Source organism: Macrobrachium nipponense, chromosome 42 (genome assembly GCF_015104395.2).
Source record: "Macrobrachium nipponense isolate FS-2020 chromosome 42, ASM1510439v2, whole genome shotgun sequence".
Taxonomy (NCBI): domain Eukaryota; kingdom Metazoa; phylum Arthropoda; class Malacostraca; order Decapoda; family Palaemonidae; genus Macrobrachium; species Macrobrachium nipponense.
The window spans coordinates 31,895,742-31,910,741 of NC_061103.1; the positions used below are offsets into that span (position 1 = coordinate 31,895,742).

Sequence of the window (15,000 nt, forward strand, 5' to 3'; positions counted from 1 at the left end):
GTAACCTCGCTCAGCAATTTGATTCAATGATTTCAAAGAAATGAAAGAGCCGTTTCGAAGTTAATTTTGTCTGAGAGGAAATCCTATTTTAATCAACCGTGAGATCGGATTGAAACGTCGTAAGAAGAAAATTACGAGTTCCTTTGAATGTCAATTTCTCGTCCTGCCTGATTTTCGTCATTTTCGAAATATCTTGACTGAATGTAACGAATAGGAGGCTTCCTCCTCTGCATTGGTGATCATGCAACATGACCTGACAGTCTTTGGACTTTGGTACATGACTTGTAATCCCGCGGGAGATTATCCAGACCTTTTATTACAGACACACAATTTCTCGGCGAAATTGAAATCAAGAATAATATGTTTAAGGAAGAAGTGGTTAGACACGATATTTCATTTGTATTTTGCCTTGTCCTGTTTAGTATTTTTTTTATTCGTGTTTTTTTTTATGAATTTACCTTATAGATTTGTGTCCTCATTTGGTGAATTAGTCTGAGAGATTTATGCCCTAATCTAGAATAGTTTACTTATAACGTCCTAACTTATGATTTGTCTTAAGATTTACGTTTTATCTTAATCAATCTATCTTCCAGATTTATGCCCTAATCTTATGAATGTACTTTACTTATATACGTCCTCATCTTATGAATTTGTCTTTCAGATTCATGTCCTTATCGTATGGTTTTATTTTATAGATTTACCTTCTCATCTTATGATTTTATGTTATAGATTTACGTTCTCATCTTATCAATCTATCTTCCAGATTTATGTCCTTATCGTATGATTTTATTTTATAGATTTACCTTCTTATCTTATGATTTTATGTTATAGATTTACGTCCTCATCTTATAATTTGTCTTTCAGATTCATGTCCTTATCGTATGGTGTTTTATTTTATAGATTTACCTTCTCATCTTATGATTTTATGTTATAGATTTACGTTCTCATCTTATCAATCTATCTTCCAGATTTATGTCCTTATCTTATGATTTTATTTTATAGATTTACCTTCTTATCTTATGATTTTATGTTATAGATTTACGTTCTCATATTATCAATCTATCTTCCAGATTTATGTCCTTATCTTATGAATTTACTTTATAGATTTATGTTCTCATCTTATGAATTACTCTTACATATTTTTGTCCTTATCTTATGAATTTATCTTACAGATTTATATCCTTATCTTATGAATGTATTTTATATATTTATGTCCTTATCTTAGGAATTTATTCTACAGAATTATCTCCTCATCTCATGAATGTATCTTGGATTTTGGTCCTCATCTTATGGATTTATCGTAGGTTTATGTCCTCATCTTATGAGTTTATCTTCCAGATTTATGTCCTCATTTCATGAATATATCTTAGATTTATGTCCTCATCTTGTGAATTTATCTTAAATGTATATCCTCATCTTATTAGTTTATCTGACAGATTGATGTCCTCATCTCATGAACGTATCTTAGATTTATGTCCTCATCTTTTGAATTTATCTTAAATGTATATCCTCATCTTATTAGTTTATCTGACAGATTGATGTCCTCATCTTATTAGTTTATCTGACAGAATGATGTCCTCATCTCATGAATATATCTTAGATTTATGTCCTCGTCTTTTGAATTAATCTTAAATTTATGTCCTCGGCTTATTAGTTTATCTAACAGAATGATGTCCTCATCTCATCAATGTATCTTAGATTTATGTCCTCATCTTTTGAATTAATCTCATAGCTTCATGTCCTTCGTCCATGCATTTATTTTCCTTTGTACGTTACCGATCGCTGCACGTTTATAATGCCGTCTGCTTTATTGCATTTCGGACGTCGCCAACAACCAGGGAGATTAAATCAACGAACTCATGATTTTATTCATCCGCGTTTGACTCGGAAGCGGAGTAGCAGCCCCGGCCTTACCCCCGGGAGGTGACATTTCACGGAAATGCGACTCTCCGAATTACTTTTCCGAGAGTAAAGGATTAGTGGAGGACGGCCTCCTCCAACGACAGAGCGCTCCAGAGCCACTCCTAGCCACTAGATGCGCACTTAATCCATTTCCGTTTAATTCTGGAAGTGTTTAACCAGAGCAGGTGGTATACGGTATACTCGCTTCCCGTTGGAAAGCGCTACCCCGGATTTTCCTCGACTTTTCATTCGCGCTTTTCGCTGATCAGAGCGGCTTTTGAGTAGCAGCTCATTACAAATGGACATCCAGGCCTAATTCTAGATTCAACAGTGGAGGTGAAAGTTCGCTTCAGGTCTGGGATGTAGCGGAGTTATTACTACAAGCTCCAAGTGTAGATTTTGAATAGGACTTGAATTATTGTAAAGTTTTCATCATTAGATCATAAGTGACTTAATTCCAGGCTGATTTATTGGTTGATGACGACTGTTGAGGTGATTTACAGGTGCGTCTCAGGTAGCATTTTAATTCACCGTAAAATTTAAATACAAAGTTTAATCGTTTTACAAACATATGAGGTGAGGATGCGTATGAATTTTCTCCTCATTTCTCCCATAATTTTTACCGTAAATTTTTCTGTCTTCTTGCGTTTGTCTGTATAAAACGATGCTCGCTCCTCCTGTGGATTTTAATGGGAATCACTCGTCTGCTTTTCCTGGTATTCGTATTCGTTCACGAGTTGTATTGTTGAGTATTTTCCCCCTCAAATGGCACCATAACTGCTTCTCCTCTGGGACTGTTACGAAATTCAATTTCCGAACGTTATCTCGTGCTGAATATATAGCAAGATGTGCTACAGATTGTCTGTCTATTTTACTGACATGTGGTCACTATCGCAGAGGAGTTTAAGGAATTTAGCAGTTTCATGGCATATTTCACCGTTGGTCAGTGTTCTTGCGTGTAAATTCGTTTCTAGAATTTTGTTAGTTATTGATGTGTCATTAATTCCCTCCCCTTTTTGTGATGGTTTCCCCAGAATTTTTATTTTTTTTTTTTTATTTTTTTTTTTTTTTTTTTTTAAGTGCACCCCTCAAGTCTCTAATTCACTTTTCACTTGTAATTCTAGCCAGCATAACTCATTCACTTTGCTGTTCTTAGGCTTGACTTCTTTCATCATGTGTGAAATTGTGAGGATATATCTAAAGGAGACTCGATAGTATTTCAGAATTTTAAGGTTGATATATCTGTCGGGTCATATTTTTACTATACTTTATTTGATAAATATATCAAGGAAGGGACTTGAGTTGTCTTTTAAAGTAATTATTACTTTATCATGTAGCGGGGCTTCAATTTTCCTTTAAGGTATAATGAACCACAAGTTCAATGCGGATATTAGTAGCTAATGTTAAAAAGTAAGTGAATATATTGAAAGTGGTATAAAATATCAATTAATTCACGAACATAGATGGACGGAATTAAAATACGAACGAATACCTTGTGATACCAAACTCGTTTTATTAGAGGTGTAATTATAGTTGAGATACACTTTAACTGAAGTAATAATGAGGAATGGTCATTTCAACTTTAATTATTAGAGATGAAACCAAAAACCGAGGAGTTGCTCTTGGTTTTTTTAGCGAACATTTATATCGAAATGTTTGAGCTTGGTGAACACTTAGATTTCTCTTTTGAGTGATCAGAATTCATGGAAATGATCATTTGAGACTAAATGATTTTGGGATAATTTAGAATTTGTTTTTGAAGTTAAATGAATGTGAGATATTTTAGAATTTGCTTTTGAAGTTAAAGGATTTTGGGATATTTTTTAATTTGCTCTTGAAGTTAAATGATTTTGGGATATTTTAGAATTTTCTTTTGAAGTTAAAGAATTTTGGGATATTTTAGAATTTGCTTTAGAAGTTAAATGACTTTGGAATATTGTAGAATTTGCTTTAGAAGTTAAATGATTTTGGGATATTTTAGAATTTACATTTGAAGTTGGTAGAACTCTTATCTAATGTTCATGTGATTAGTATTGATGGAAATACTGTTTTTGTAACATAAAAACCAAATAACTAATGAATCTTCACTTTGATTCAAACGAAGCCGAATCCAAATTGGTCAGGATGACTGTGCAGCTTCGATAGTTTATTCGCATTATTATCATCGCAGCAATAATTTCATGAAACTTCAAGTACGCTTCAAACGAGGTGACTTCATAATTGCAGTCAAATTTAAATGGACCTCAGAGAGGCGGGGTCCATTATGGAAGTAAAATTCGAGTAGGCTTAAACGAAGTGACTCCATTGTACTCCGCCAGCTAAAGCATTTATGCAGGCATTTGAGATTGCTCGAATATTTTGATGCAACACTTACACTCTGCGCAATTCGCTTAATGGAATTCCGAAATCATACCCAGTGAGGAAAGCAATTGAATTCCTATCAGTACTGATTGCTATGTAATGACTTTAATTGCTTTTTTTTTTTTGCGGGGTGGGGTGGGGGGTAGGGGATGGGGAATGAATTTAAACGGAGAAAAACAATTCAAGAATGCTTGTGCTTGTTATAAAAGGACATTGGATGCAAGATAATTCATGGAAGAATGTTCGGGGAATGTGGAATGATGTATACCAGGAATAAAAGATGAAGAAGGAATAAATAATGTTTTAATTGCATTTTTCTCCAGTCCTCATGGGCCCGTGGGCCATTACTGTCGAAATATAAGTTCCTCCTTGGACGAGGGGTTTACGTGCTCGCCTACCAAACGGTAGGCCCGAGTTCGCTTCTCCGCTCTGCCAACTTGGAATCAGAGAAATTTGTCTCTGGAGATTAGAAATTTATTTCTCGATATAATGGTGTTCGGATCCCACAAAGGCTGCAGGTCCCATTGTTAGGTAACCAATTGGTTCCTAGCCCCGTAAATAAAAAAATCTAATCCTTCGGGCCAGCCCTAGGAGAGCTGTTAATCAGCTCAGTGGTCTGGTTAAACTAAGATATATTTACTGGCTGTTGAAATTTACAGTAGGTTCCCAACTTTTTTGTTTATGATGAGTTCTTCAATGTCAGTATTATACCACAGTAAGAACAATTACTATTTGTGCTCATTAGTATGCGTGTAAGCATTGATAACCTTGTTATACATCACTTCATCACAACAAAGCTCGGCGGAATTACCGAGAAATAATTAATTACCCAGTAAGACATATCCATTACTCACCCCGTTCATCTACAGCTGTCATGGCAAGTTAATGAATGAAAACATCGTCACATTACTGTCATTTGTATCTTCCAATTCTTTTTCCTCATGCAAAACAGAGTTGCCTCATTTCAAAGTATTTAGGAAATAATGAAGGGATGGTGGACGGTGATGCTATTTCGGTCCAAGGTACTAAAAATCTATGCATGAGGGATTTAGCATTTTATATTGTATTGTTTTGGGGTGTGACATATTTCTGTGTATTTGGATATTCATAAATATTTTGGTGGAGAGACATATAGACAATGCAGCCACAAATCTAGTGCTAACAAGCAGAGAGAGAGAGAGAGAGAGAGAGAGAGAGAGAGAGAGAGAGAGAGAGAGAGAGAGGCATCAACACATACATTATAAAAATTACAATTGATAATCTTTGAAGTGACAGGAAGACCAAAAGGCATAGATGAGAGAGAGAGAGAGAGAGAGAGAGAGAGAGAGAGAGTTTAAACATTAAAAAATTATATGAACTTCTTTTGTGAAAACTGTTTCATCGCATTGACCAAGGGAACTTGAAATTTTTTTTTTTTTTTTTTTTTTTTTAAATTCTGCTTTTGGAAGTGCTCATTATTTGGTGCTGTAAGATGTACTGCCAGAATGGGTGTGTTAAACCCATTTTAAAAGGAAAGAAGAAATCGTTTCTCGTCTGGAAACACTTTTAAAATGAAAGCTAAGTAAGTAGGTCCCGCAGAGAACGGTGAATGACAGTCAGTGGCTATCCCGGACTAGCTTTAAAAAGCCGGAGACTTACTTGTTTGTAAGGTCTTTAATCATTCCGACAGTGTTCTAAATTTCTCCAAATTCTGGCAGATATTTAAAGGTCAGTTTCAGTTTCTCTGTTGATGTACAAAACAGATGTTTAGTTAAAGATTCCGAAAGCAAGACACTATTTTAGGAACGATTTGAAAGGGTAATCGCTTTGATAAGATAGTTTCAGTTTCTAAACAAGACACTCTTATAGGAACGATTTGAAAGGGTAATCGCTTTGATAAAATAGTTTCAGTTTCTATGTTGATGTACAAAACATCTGCTTAGTAAGAATTTATTCGTAGATAATATATGACTGAAAGTAACACTAATTTTGTGCAGGTTTGAAAGGGTAATAGCTTTTATAAGACCGGACATAGTTTGTATGTTGATATTTAAAACCGGCTGAAAGGAAGACACTATTTTTGCAACAGTTTTGAAAGCGTCATCGAAAATTAAAGGATACTGGCCGTTCAATAAATGGCGAATATTGATCAAGAGAAAATAGAATTGCCGTGTGAGATCGAATATTTAGTAAATTGTGCGAAGCTTTAAAATATACTTGAGCAAAAGCCAATCTTCTAACAGAATAAGAAACTAAGATGAGATCTTAGAAGTTCCCTTTAATAAAGATATGTGAAAAATTGACCGGAACTCCTTTGGAATTAAGATTGATGGATGCTACAGGAAAATTAATCATATGATTTAGTATATGATTTTATTTTAAAATATTATCATCAATGGGAAGAAGACATGAAAAAGACAAAACAGTTTGTGTTAGATGGTATGGGAAAATTAATCTTATAGTATAGTTTTTAAATGGTTTTAAATATCTTCATAAACGGGAACCAGATATAAAAACGAACGGTTATAGATTACCTGGGAATCTTCCCCATATCAATGACTGTAACCGCTCTCACGAGACTTGTAAAATATTATTGTAAAAGCCAAAGGAGGGGTAATACTTAAAGCGGATGGGACGGTCACACTACACACCACAACGGTGAAGCAGTGATGGTTTTCAAGAATGTTATTAGCGACTTTTTCTCGGGTGATAAGGAAGGCTTCCTGTACCCAAAAAAACGTCCAGAGACTATCTTTAAATAAAAATAAAGTATTTTGTGGTTCAGGTGAGTCTCTAGACCATGGTTAATAGGTTTGTTTGTTTGTATGTTTGTATTGTGGTTTTACGTTGCATGGAACCAGCGGTTATTCGGCACCGGAACCAACGGCTTTACGTGGCTTCCGAACCACGTCGAGAGTGAACGTCTATCACCAGAAATACACATCTCTCGCACCTCAATAGAATGCCCGAGAATCGAACTCGCGGCCACCTCATGGTTAATAGGGGTGGTTGTGTTGGTTTATTGAATGACTCACTTGAAGATTCTTATGACTTATTTAGAGATTATGCTAATAAGTAAGAAATGCGCCAAAGTTTCTTCGGCGCAATCGAGTTTTCTGTATAGTGTATTATGCTGTATGAAACTCTCAGCCGCGGTCCATTAAATTTTCAGCGACAGCCCGGTAGTGTTGGCACCCGTAAATGAAATAAAAACTACTGATGCTATAGGGCTGCAATCTGCCATGTTTGATGATTGGAGGGTGGATGGTCAACATACCCATTTGCAGCCCTCTAGCCTCAGTAGTTTTGAAGATCTGAGGGCGGATAGTCGGACGGACAAATATCCATCTCAATAGTTTTCTTTTACAGAAAACTAAAAAGTAAGCAATTGGACGGATAGAAGAATTCATTTTCATTCAGACCAAAGGTCTTGAATACAGGGAACATAAGAAACACCATTTGTTTTTTTCAGTCGAAAACCTGATTTTGAAAAATACCATTTAGAAATTTAAAGAAGTATCAATACATGGCATTGCAACTAGGTCCTCACGTGGCTTCGTCTGAGGAAGTTTCATATATCTTTCGAATGTTGCACTTTAGTTGAAATTTATATATAAAATTCAGTAACTGAGAAGCATTTGATTATGTTTTATATATATATATATATATATATATATACTATATATATATATATATATTAACAATCAAATTTTTCTCAGCTATAGAAATTTATATATCGATTTCAACTACAAACAACTACATAATGACTGTTTTATTACAAAACTAGATTTCTTATAATTGTTAGCTTATTTTAGCAAACTTTTAAAGTATTGTAAAAATTAATTCATTAATATATATATATATATAGATATATATATATATATATATATATATGTATGATATATATGTATATGTGTGTGTGTGTGTACGTATGTAGAGAGAGAGAGAGAGAGAATGTTGATAAGAGAGCAGAGGATTTTGTCCGTTCCTTCGTCAACCGAAGTCCAGCGACAACCAAAGAACGACCTTGTCTAAGGAAGCATCCCCCGGATGCCTGTAAGACATCCTCCCCTCGTCGTTGCCTGAGAGGAACAAGCAATTCAACGTCAGCGACTCCGAGTCGCCGGAAATGACATTTCGTCGCTAATTTAGTCTCGGCTTTAAACGGAGAGAGCGAATTGTAGAGCGAGTTGTGCTCAAAGGATTTCTCCGCCGCTTTGCCTGGTCCGGTCCGACCCGAAAAGGGCAGCAGCCAACGGCCCCTTGGGGCTTCTCCAGGACACCCTACCCATCCCGCCCCCTCCTCAACCTTTCCCAAGGTCCTACCCGTCCCTAACCGCGAGCCATGCCACTCCCCCCCCCCCTCCATCCCTCTCCTTTGGTTCTGGGGATACCTCCTCTATCCCCTCCTCCTTCTTTTCATCAACAGAACTTTCGGGTCAGTCGCTGATGTTAACCTCCTCCTCCTCCTCCTCCTCCTCCTCCTCCTCCGGTCTTTTCGGGAAGAGATTGAAGGACGACGACAATGATCCCCGTTGGTGCCTTTCCCTTCTACTACGATTTGAGTAGAGAGCGGGGAATGGGAGAGTTGAAAAGATTATATTAAAGAGAAGTGAAAGTAGAGGAAGCAGGGGAAAGGGGAGAATGGAAAAGCGTCATGAGATAAATGGCGAGTATTTTCCCTGGAATCAAGTCAGCCTTTGAATAATGATGATGTTGTTTGATGGGGGAGTGCTCTCTCTCTCTCTCTCTCTCTCTCTCTCTCTCTCTCTCCTCTCTCTCTCTCACGCAAATGTCGAGTAGAGAATCCAGTCAGACTTTCCTTTTTTTTTTTTTTTTTTTTTTTTTTTTTTTTTTTTTTTTTTTAGGAGAACCGTTTCGGAGAAAATGCCCGAAAAATAGCGGTTAATGAAACATAATACCTGGAATTTGGAAGGGGTCGAGTGGCTGGAAATATCCTCGGTGGGGAAGGGGAAATAAAGGAGAAGTGAGGGGGAAGTATGCGGATTGCATTGCGCCCTTCATAAGTGAAGAATGCCACTTTTGCATCGGCCCCTTTTGAAGCAAATAGCAGAAAGTGCACATTAATGAGAGAGAGAGAGAGAGAGAGAGAGAGAGAGAGAGAGAGAGAGAGAGAGAGAGAGAAAGGACATCCCAGTTACTTTAAAATGATGGCCATAAAGATTCAGGAAGTGTACGTTCAGGAGGGTTCAAATGAGACAGACAGCGTGCGGAAAACGGCTTTGATTATGAAGATTGAAGACAACAGAGGGGATTAAAACATGAAGTGCAAAATAGTGATGCCGTAGGAATAAGTTGAATGAGGTGCCTTTGTAAACAAAGCTAAATATCAGGGAGTCACGCTTTCGGTTGGATGGTGTTTACTAGATTGTCATTTTGAGAGAGAGAGAGAGAGAGAGAGAGAGAGCGAGAGAGAGAGAGAGAGAGAGATTTGCTTTACGGACGAAAAATTGTGAGAGTATTTTCTATTTTATTAAGCGCAGATTTATATATATATATATATATATATATATATCTATATATATATATATATATATATATATATATATGTGAGAATCTATGTATGTCTATGCATATGTAACGAAGCACCTATTAATTATAATTCCCCTTATGTGTGAATTGTTTCATAGGTATATTTACTGGATATTTATTGAACTGGATATTCAACGACATTTGTAGCCTAATATTTGTAGAAAATAGTTATATAAATGTTAGAAGGTATTCACAAAAATGATAGGAAGTACTAAAAAAAATTGTATAAATTATTCACAACTTATTGAAAGTATTCATTAAAATGACCCGTAGAAATGATACAAAAATGATAGAAAATACTCACAACATAATACAAAATGCTCACAGAAATGGTAGACAATATTCTTTAAAAAGATAGAAAATTCTCACAAACATTATAGAAAATTCTCATAAAAATAGTGAAAAAATACTACAAAAAATCATTGAAAATAGTCACAAAAATAGTAGACAATACTCACATAAATTATAGAAAATACTCATAAAAATTATAGAAAATGCTCAGAAAATGGCAAAGAACAGTCACATAAATTATAGAACTCACAAAAATTATAGTAAATGATCACAAAAATAGGAAAAGGCATTCGCACTAATAATAGAAAATACAGAAATAGTAGACAATACTCACAAAACAAAAATGATAGAAATTACTCAAAAAAAAAAAAAAAAAAAAAAAAAAAAAAAAAAAAAAAAAAACATTCGCAGAAATGGTAGAAAATACAGAAATGGTATCAAATACTCACAAAAATGGTAGAAAATACTGACAAAAATAAGAAAGAATACTACAAAAAATAGTAGAAAATACTGACAAAAATAAGAAAGAATACTACAAAAAATAGTAGAAAATACTGACAAAAATAAGAAAGAATACTACAAAAAATGGTAGAAAATACCGACAAAAATAAGAAAGAATAATATAAACAATGGTAGAAAATACTTACAAAAATAAGAAAGAATATTATAAAAAATGGTAGAAAATACTGACAAAAATAAGAAAGAATAATATAAATAATGGTAGGAAATAAAGACAAAAATAAGAAAGAATACTATGAAAAAAGGTAGAAAATACTGACAATAATGAGAAAGAATACTATAAAGATTGGTATAAAACACTGACAGTAATAAGAAAGAATACTACAAAAATGGTAGAAAATACTGACATTAATAAGAAAGCATACTTTAAAAAATGGCAGAAAATAAAGACTAAATTAAGAAAGAATACTATAAAAAGGTAGAAAATACTGACAATAATAAGAAAGCATACTATAAAAAAGGTAGAAAATACTGACAATAATAAGAAAGAATACTATAAAAAAAATGGTAGAAAAAACTACGAATATGATAGAAAATACTAACAAAAATAATAAAAAATACTAACAAAAATAATAAGAAGTACTAACAAAAATGGTAGAAAATACTAACAAAATGGATAGAAAATACTAAAAAAAATGGTAGAAAATTCTAACAAAAATAATTAAAATACTGGCAAAAATGGTAGAAAATACTAACAAAAATAATGAAGAATACTTAGAAAAATGGCAGAAAATACTAACAAAAATAATAAAAAATACTAACAAAAATGGTAGAAAATACTAACAAAATTGATAGAAAGTACTAACAAAATGGTAGAAAATACTAACAAAAATAATTAAAAATGGTAGAAAATACTAACAAAAATAATGAAAAATACTGACAAAAATTGTAGAAAATACTAACAAAAATGGCAGAAAATACTAACAAAAATGGCAGAAAATGCTAACAAAAAAGGTAGAAAATGCTTACAAAAATGATAGATAATACTTACAAAAACAGTAGAAAATACTTACAAAAATGTCGTCGTGAACAAGGAATCTGGTGCGACGGCGAACCCTCCATTTGCTGGAGAAAAAGATAGACCAGATTAGTGATGGTGTTCCCGAAGCGCATATGCGCTCCAGTTTTATCTAAATGCGACGGGGATTATATTTATTTGCCTTTGGGGATGTCCATTCGCCTTTTTTATGCGCTGAGAGAATAATTGCTTATGGTAGGGAACGAAATGAACAACCAACTTTTGTTTGAGGAATTTGTGTATATATATATATATGTATACTTGTATACATATATATATGTATGTTTTATATATATATATATATATATATATATATATATATATATATATATATGTGTGTGTGTGTGTATATCTGTGTGTGTGTGTGTGTATACTAATTATGTATGTGTCTGTGCATTTTATTTAAAGTAAGTATAACATTATTAACCTGTAAAATGTTTGTGATACCAGACTTATTAATTTAATTTTTACGATTCCATAATGAATGCTAAATCTTGAGCTAAATTAGAAAATATATTTTAATCAAGATGACCTATGAAAGTTACGTTTTCATCCGTATTTTAATTTGTATGTCATTAACAAGGTATATTAAATCATTATGTTTGTGAAACAATCAAATGTAATTTTTTATTCTCAAGCTTAAATTATTTAACTGATTTATGAACATGTAATATCTGTATTGTGATATCATTATTCTAAGAAACATTTCAGGGCAAGCTTAATTATTGAGTCATGTATTCATTATTACTTTTAACACTGTTAGAATTAAATATATTACAGCTTGAGATTTTTTTCTGAATTGTTGAATATTTCAGGGTTTGGTAATAACGTTATAATTTTACAATCGGTGAAGAACGAATTATAGTACCAACTGCACGTTACAAAAGAAATATAAGTACTTTCATTTAAATTTCAATCATATGCAGTGGAATTTCTACCATTTTTTAATCATGTCTATTAAAATTTCTAACTGTTAACATTTGCTACTCATTACTGAATTCTGATAGTCTGCAAAAAAGTTAATTTTTAAAACGGATTTACTTTATCATTATCATTACAGGCCAAGCTGAAACATACCTAAACCTTGGGAGTACGATACCAACCCTTCATTGCTCTAATATTACTTACAGTGTAAGTTACTTACATTATTTACATTGTAAGTAATGTAAGTAACTTACATTACTTATAAAGTAGGTTACGCAGCAAGAAACTCGTCTTACCTGAGCCAAATAGTCCAGAAATTTCTGTGGAAGAAATAATATATAAAAAAATATGGATTAATTATTGGAGAACAAATATAGTAAACACTCAGTCTTAAATAAATAGTCCACCAACTTAATAAATATTTTTGAGCATCCACATGAAAATAATCGTTACACTTATAATAAAGGAATGTGTATATTAAATTTTAAGAGGATACTTTAAACTAAGGCAAATTGTTATGCTGATTCCTGATACAAGTATATGTATATATATATATATATAATAATATATATTATTATTATATATTATATTATATATAAATAATATAATATATAATAAATAATAATATAATATATTTATGTGTGTGTGTATATATATACTTATATACTTATAAGACTGAGTAAAACTTACAAGCACAAAATTGAAATTTATTTATTAATAAACATAAGATTAAATAATGATTACCTCTAGATGCCAGATTTAGAAAATATATATATATATATATATATATATATATATATATATATATATATATATATATATTATATATATATATATATATTACACCTTATAATTTCTCATTTTATTCATTATATTATCATGAATCACAGTGAACACTACAACTTGGTACACACGATTAAATATAGTATAATGTAAACAATGAATTTTTTTTTCATGATAATACCATTTAATGGAAGTAGTAAAAAAAATGAATGATAAAATCTTGCGTGTTTGTTGAATATTTTCCCATTCATTCTTGTTCCTTTTTATTTCTGAAGATAATCGTAACCTTTTCCATTGTTGTGTTCGTAACAAAGCAGTTCCGGCTGAAATATCAACATAAGGGCGATAAGGTTCTTCAAATAACATTATCTCCGCCTACTAACAGTTCCCTAAATAGTGTAATATAATATATAATAAAAGAGACCCCCTTATCTCATATTGATAGAACCAACCGTCCCGTGAATTTTTATGAAACCCTAAAGCAAGTTCTCGACTTCTTTCTTCAACTCCCTTGGCTCACTCGTTTTACATCTCCTCCTCCTCCTCCTCCTCCAGGACTTTTAATCCCAAAAGCCTGGAGAGTTTTCGCTGCCACAAATTGCAACAATGGGCATTATATGCAAAGGAGCGTTTCACTGTATTCAAGGAAATTGGTGATAGATCTGGGAGATGCAAATTTAATAAGACTCGACTGAACTGGATTAAGCGACTTATGTAATAGGCGTTGTTCCCATTTCCTTGAAAATGGTTGTTGTTGGCTTTAGGAGAAATTTCCGTTCTTCCCTTGACGAATCTTATAAAAAAAATTGGTCGCAAAGATTTGACTGTTCTTGTAATGATTTTTGATAATAGTAACTATTATATGTTTTCCCCTCTCTTTGGCAAAGGGGTTTGAGTCTGTCTACGCATGAATACGAGAAATGTATGCCCTGGAAACAACTGACTCGATATTACTTTAGAAAGAAAAAATTGAAAAATTCCTTTCGTTCCGTGGCAAGAGGGGCTTAACAGGAATTGTGTCCTCATCCCCATACAAGACCTGCTTCCGAAATTGAAGCTTTCAAGTACTGTTCACCCATAACCATACAAAAGTACTTAAAGAAAAAATTGTAAATCGGAGCAAAAGCGTCCTACTTGTGGGTGGCAGGGGCATTTTCGTGAAACGTATCCTTCTTATAAAAAAAAACTGATAAGAACCTTTCTACAAGAGTATTACTGTTTTGTAAGAACGTTTTTTTATCTACCCTGTTGGGAAAGACCACTTGGCTAGACAAAAGCTGAGGACTCCTCTTTCAGAAAATTTTTATAGCAATTATATTCTTCCGGCTTCGCTGACAGAGAATAGCTGACGGAAGTGGTTGGTTCTTTGCGTTTGTTGCATCATTTAGATAAAGATATATTCTTAAGAACAGTTCTCCAGTTTTAAGATCGATTTTTTTTTTTTATCGTTTCCAATATACTTTTCACCCTCTTGATTTATTTTTGTCAGTGTGAACTATTTTAAAAGTTTCTTGGCCTTCCTGCTTAGTATTTTGCAGAACCTTTTAACGGTTCATTATCTATGAATTATTTGACATGATCTATGAAATCTCTAACCCTCTCCCACATTGCTTTGTCTGTCCGTCCTCCCTTAGATCTTAAAAGCTACTGAAGGTAGAGGCTTGCAAATT

The 15,000-nt window shown here is 33.2% G+C and overlaps 1 protein-coding gene across 1 annotated transcript in view; it reads right to left on the reverse strand.

Moving 5' to 3' along the window:
- The window catches only part of LOC135213052 (uncharacterized), a 168,749-nt gene that overhangs the window by 3,914 nt on the left and 149,835 nt on the right, over positions 1 to 15,000 (reverse strand). The window contains exons 7-8 of the mRNA XM_064246886.1: positions 12,844 to 12,867; positions 11,619 to 11,670 (exon numbers count right to left, since the gene is read on the reverse strand). Of these exons, the coding sequence (XP_064102956.1) occupies positions 11,619 to 11,670; positions 12,844 to 12,867 (76 nt within the window). The remainder of the gene's footprint in view (positions 1 to 11,618; positions 11,671 to 12,843; positions 12,868 to 15,000) is intronic.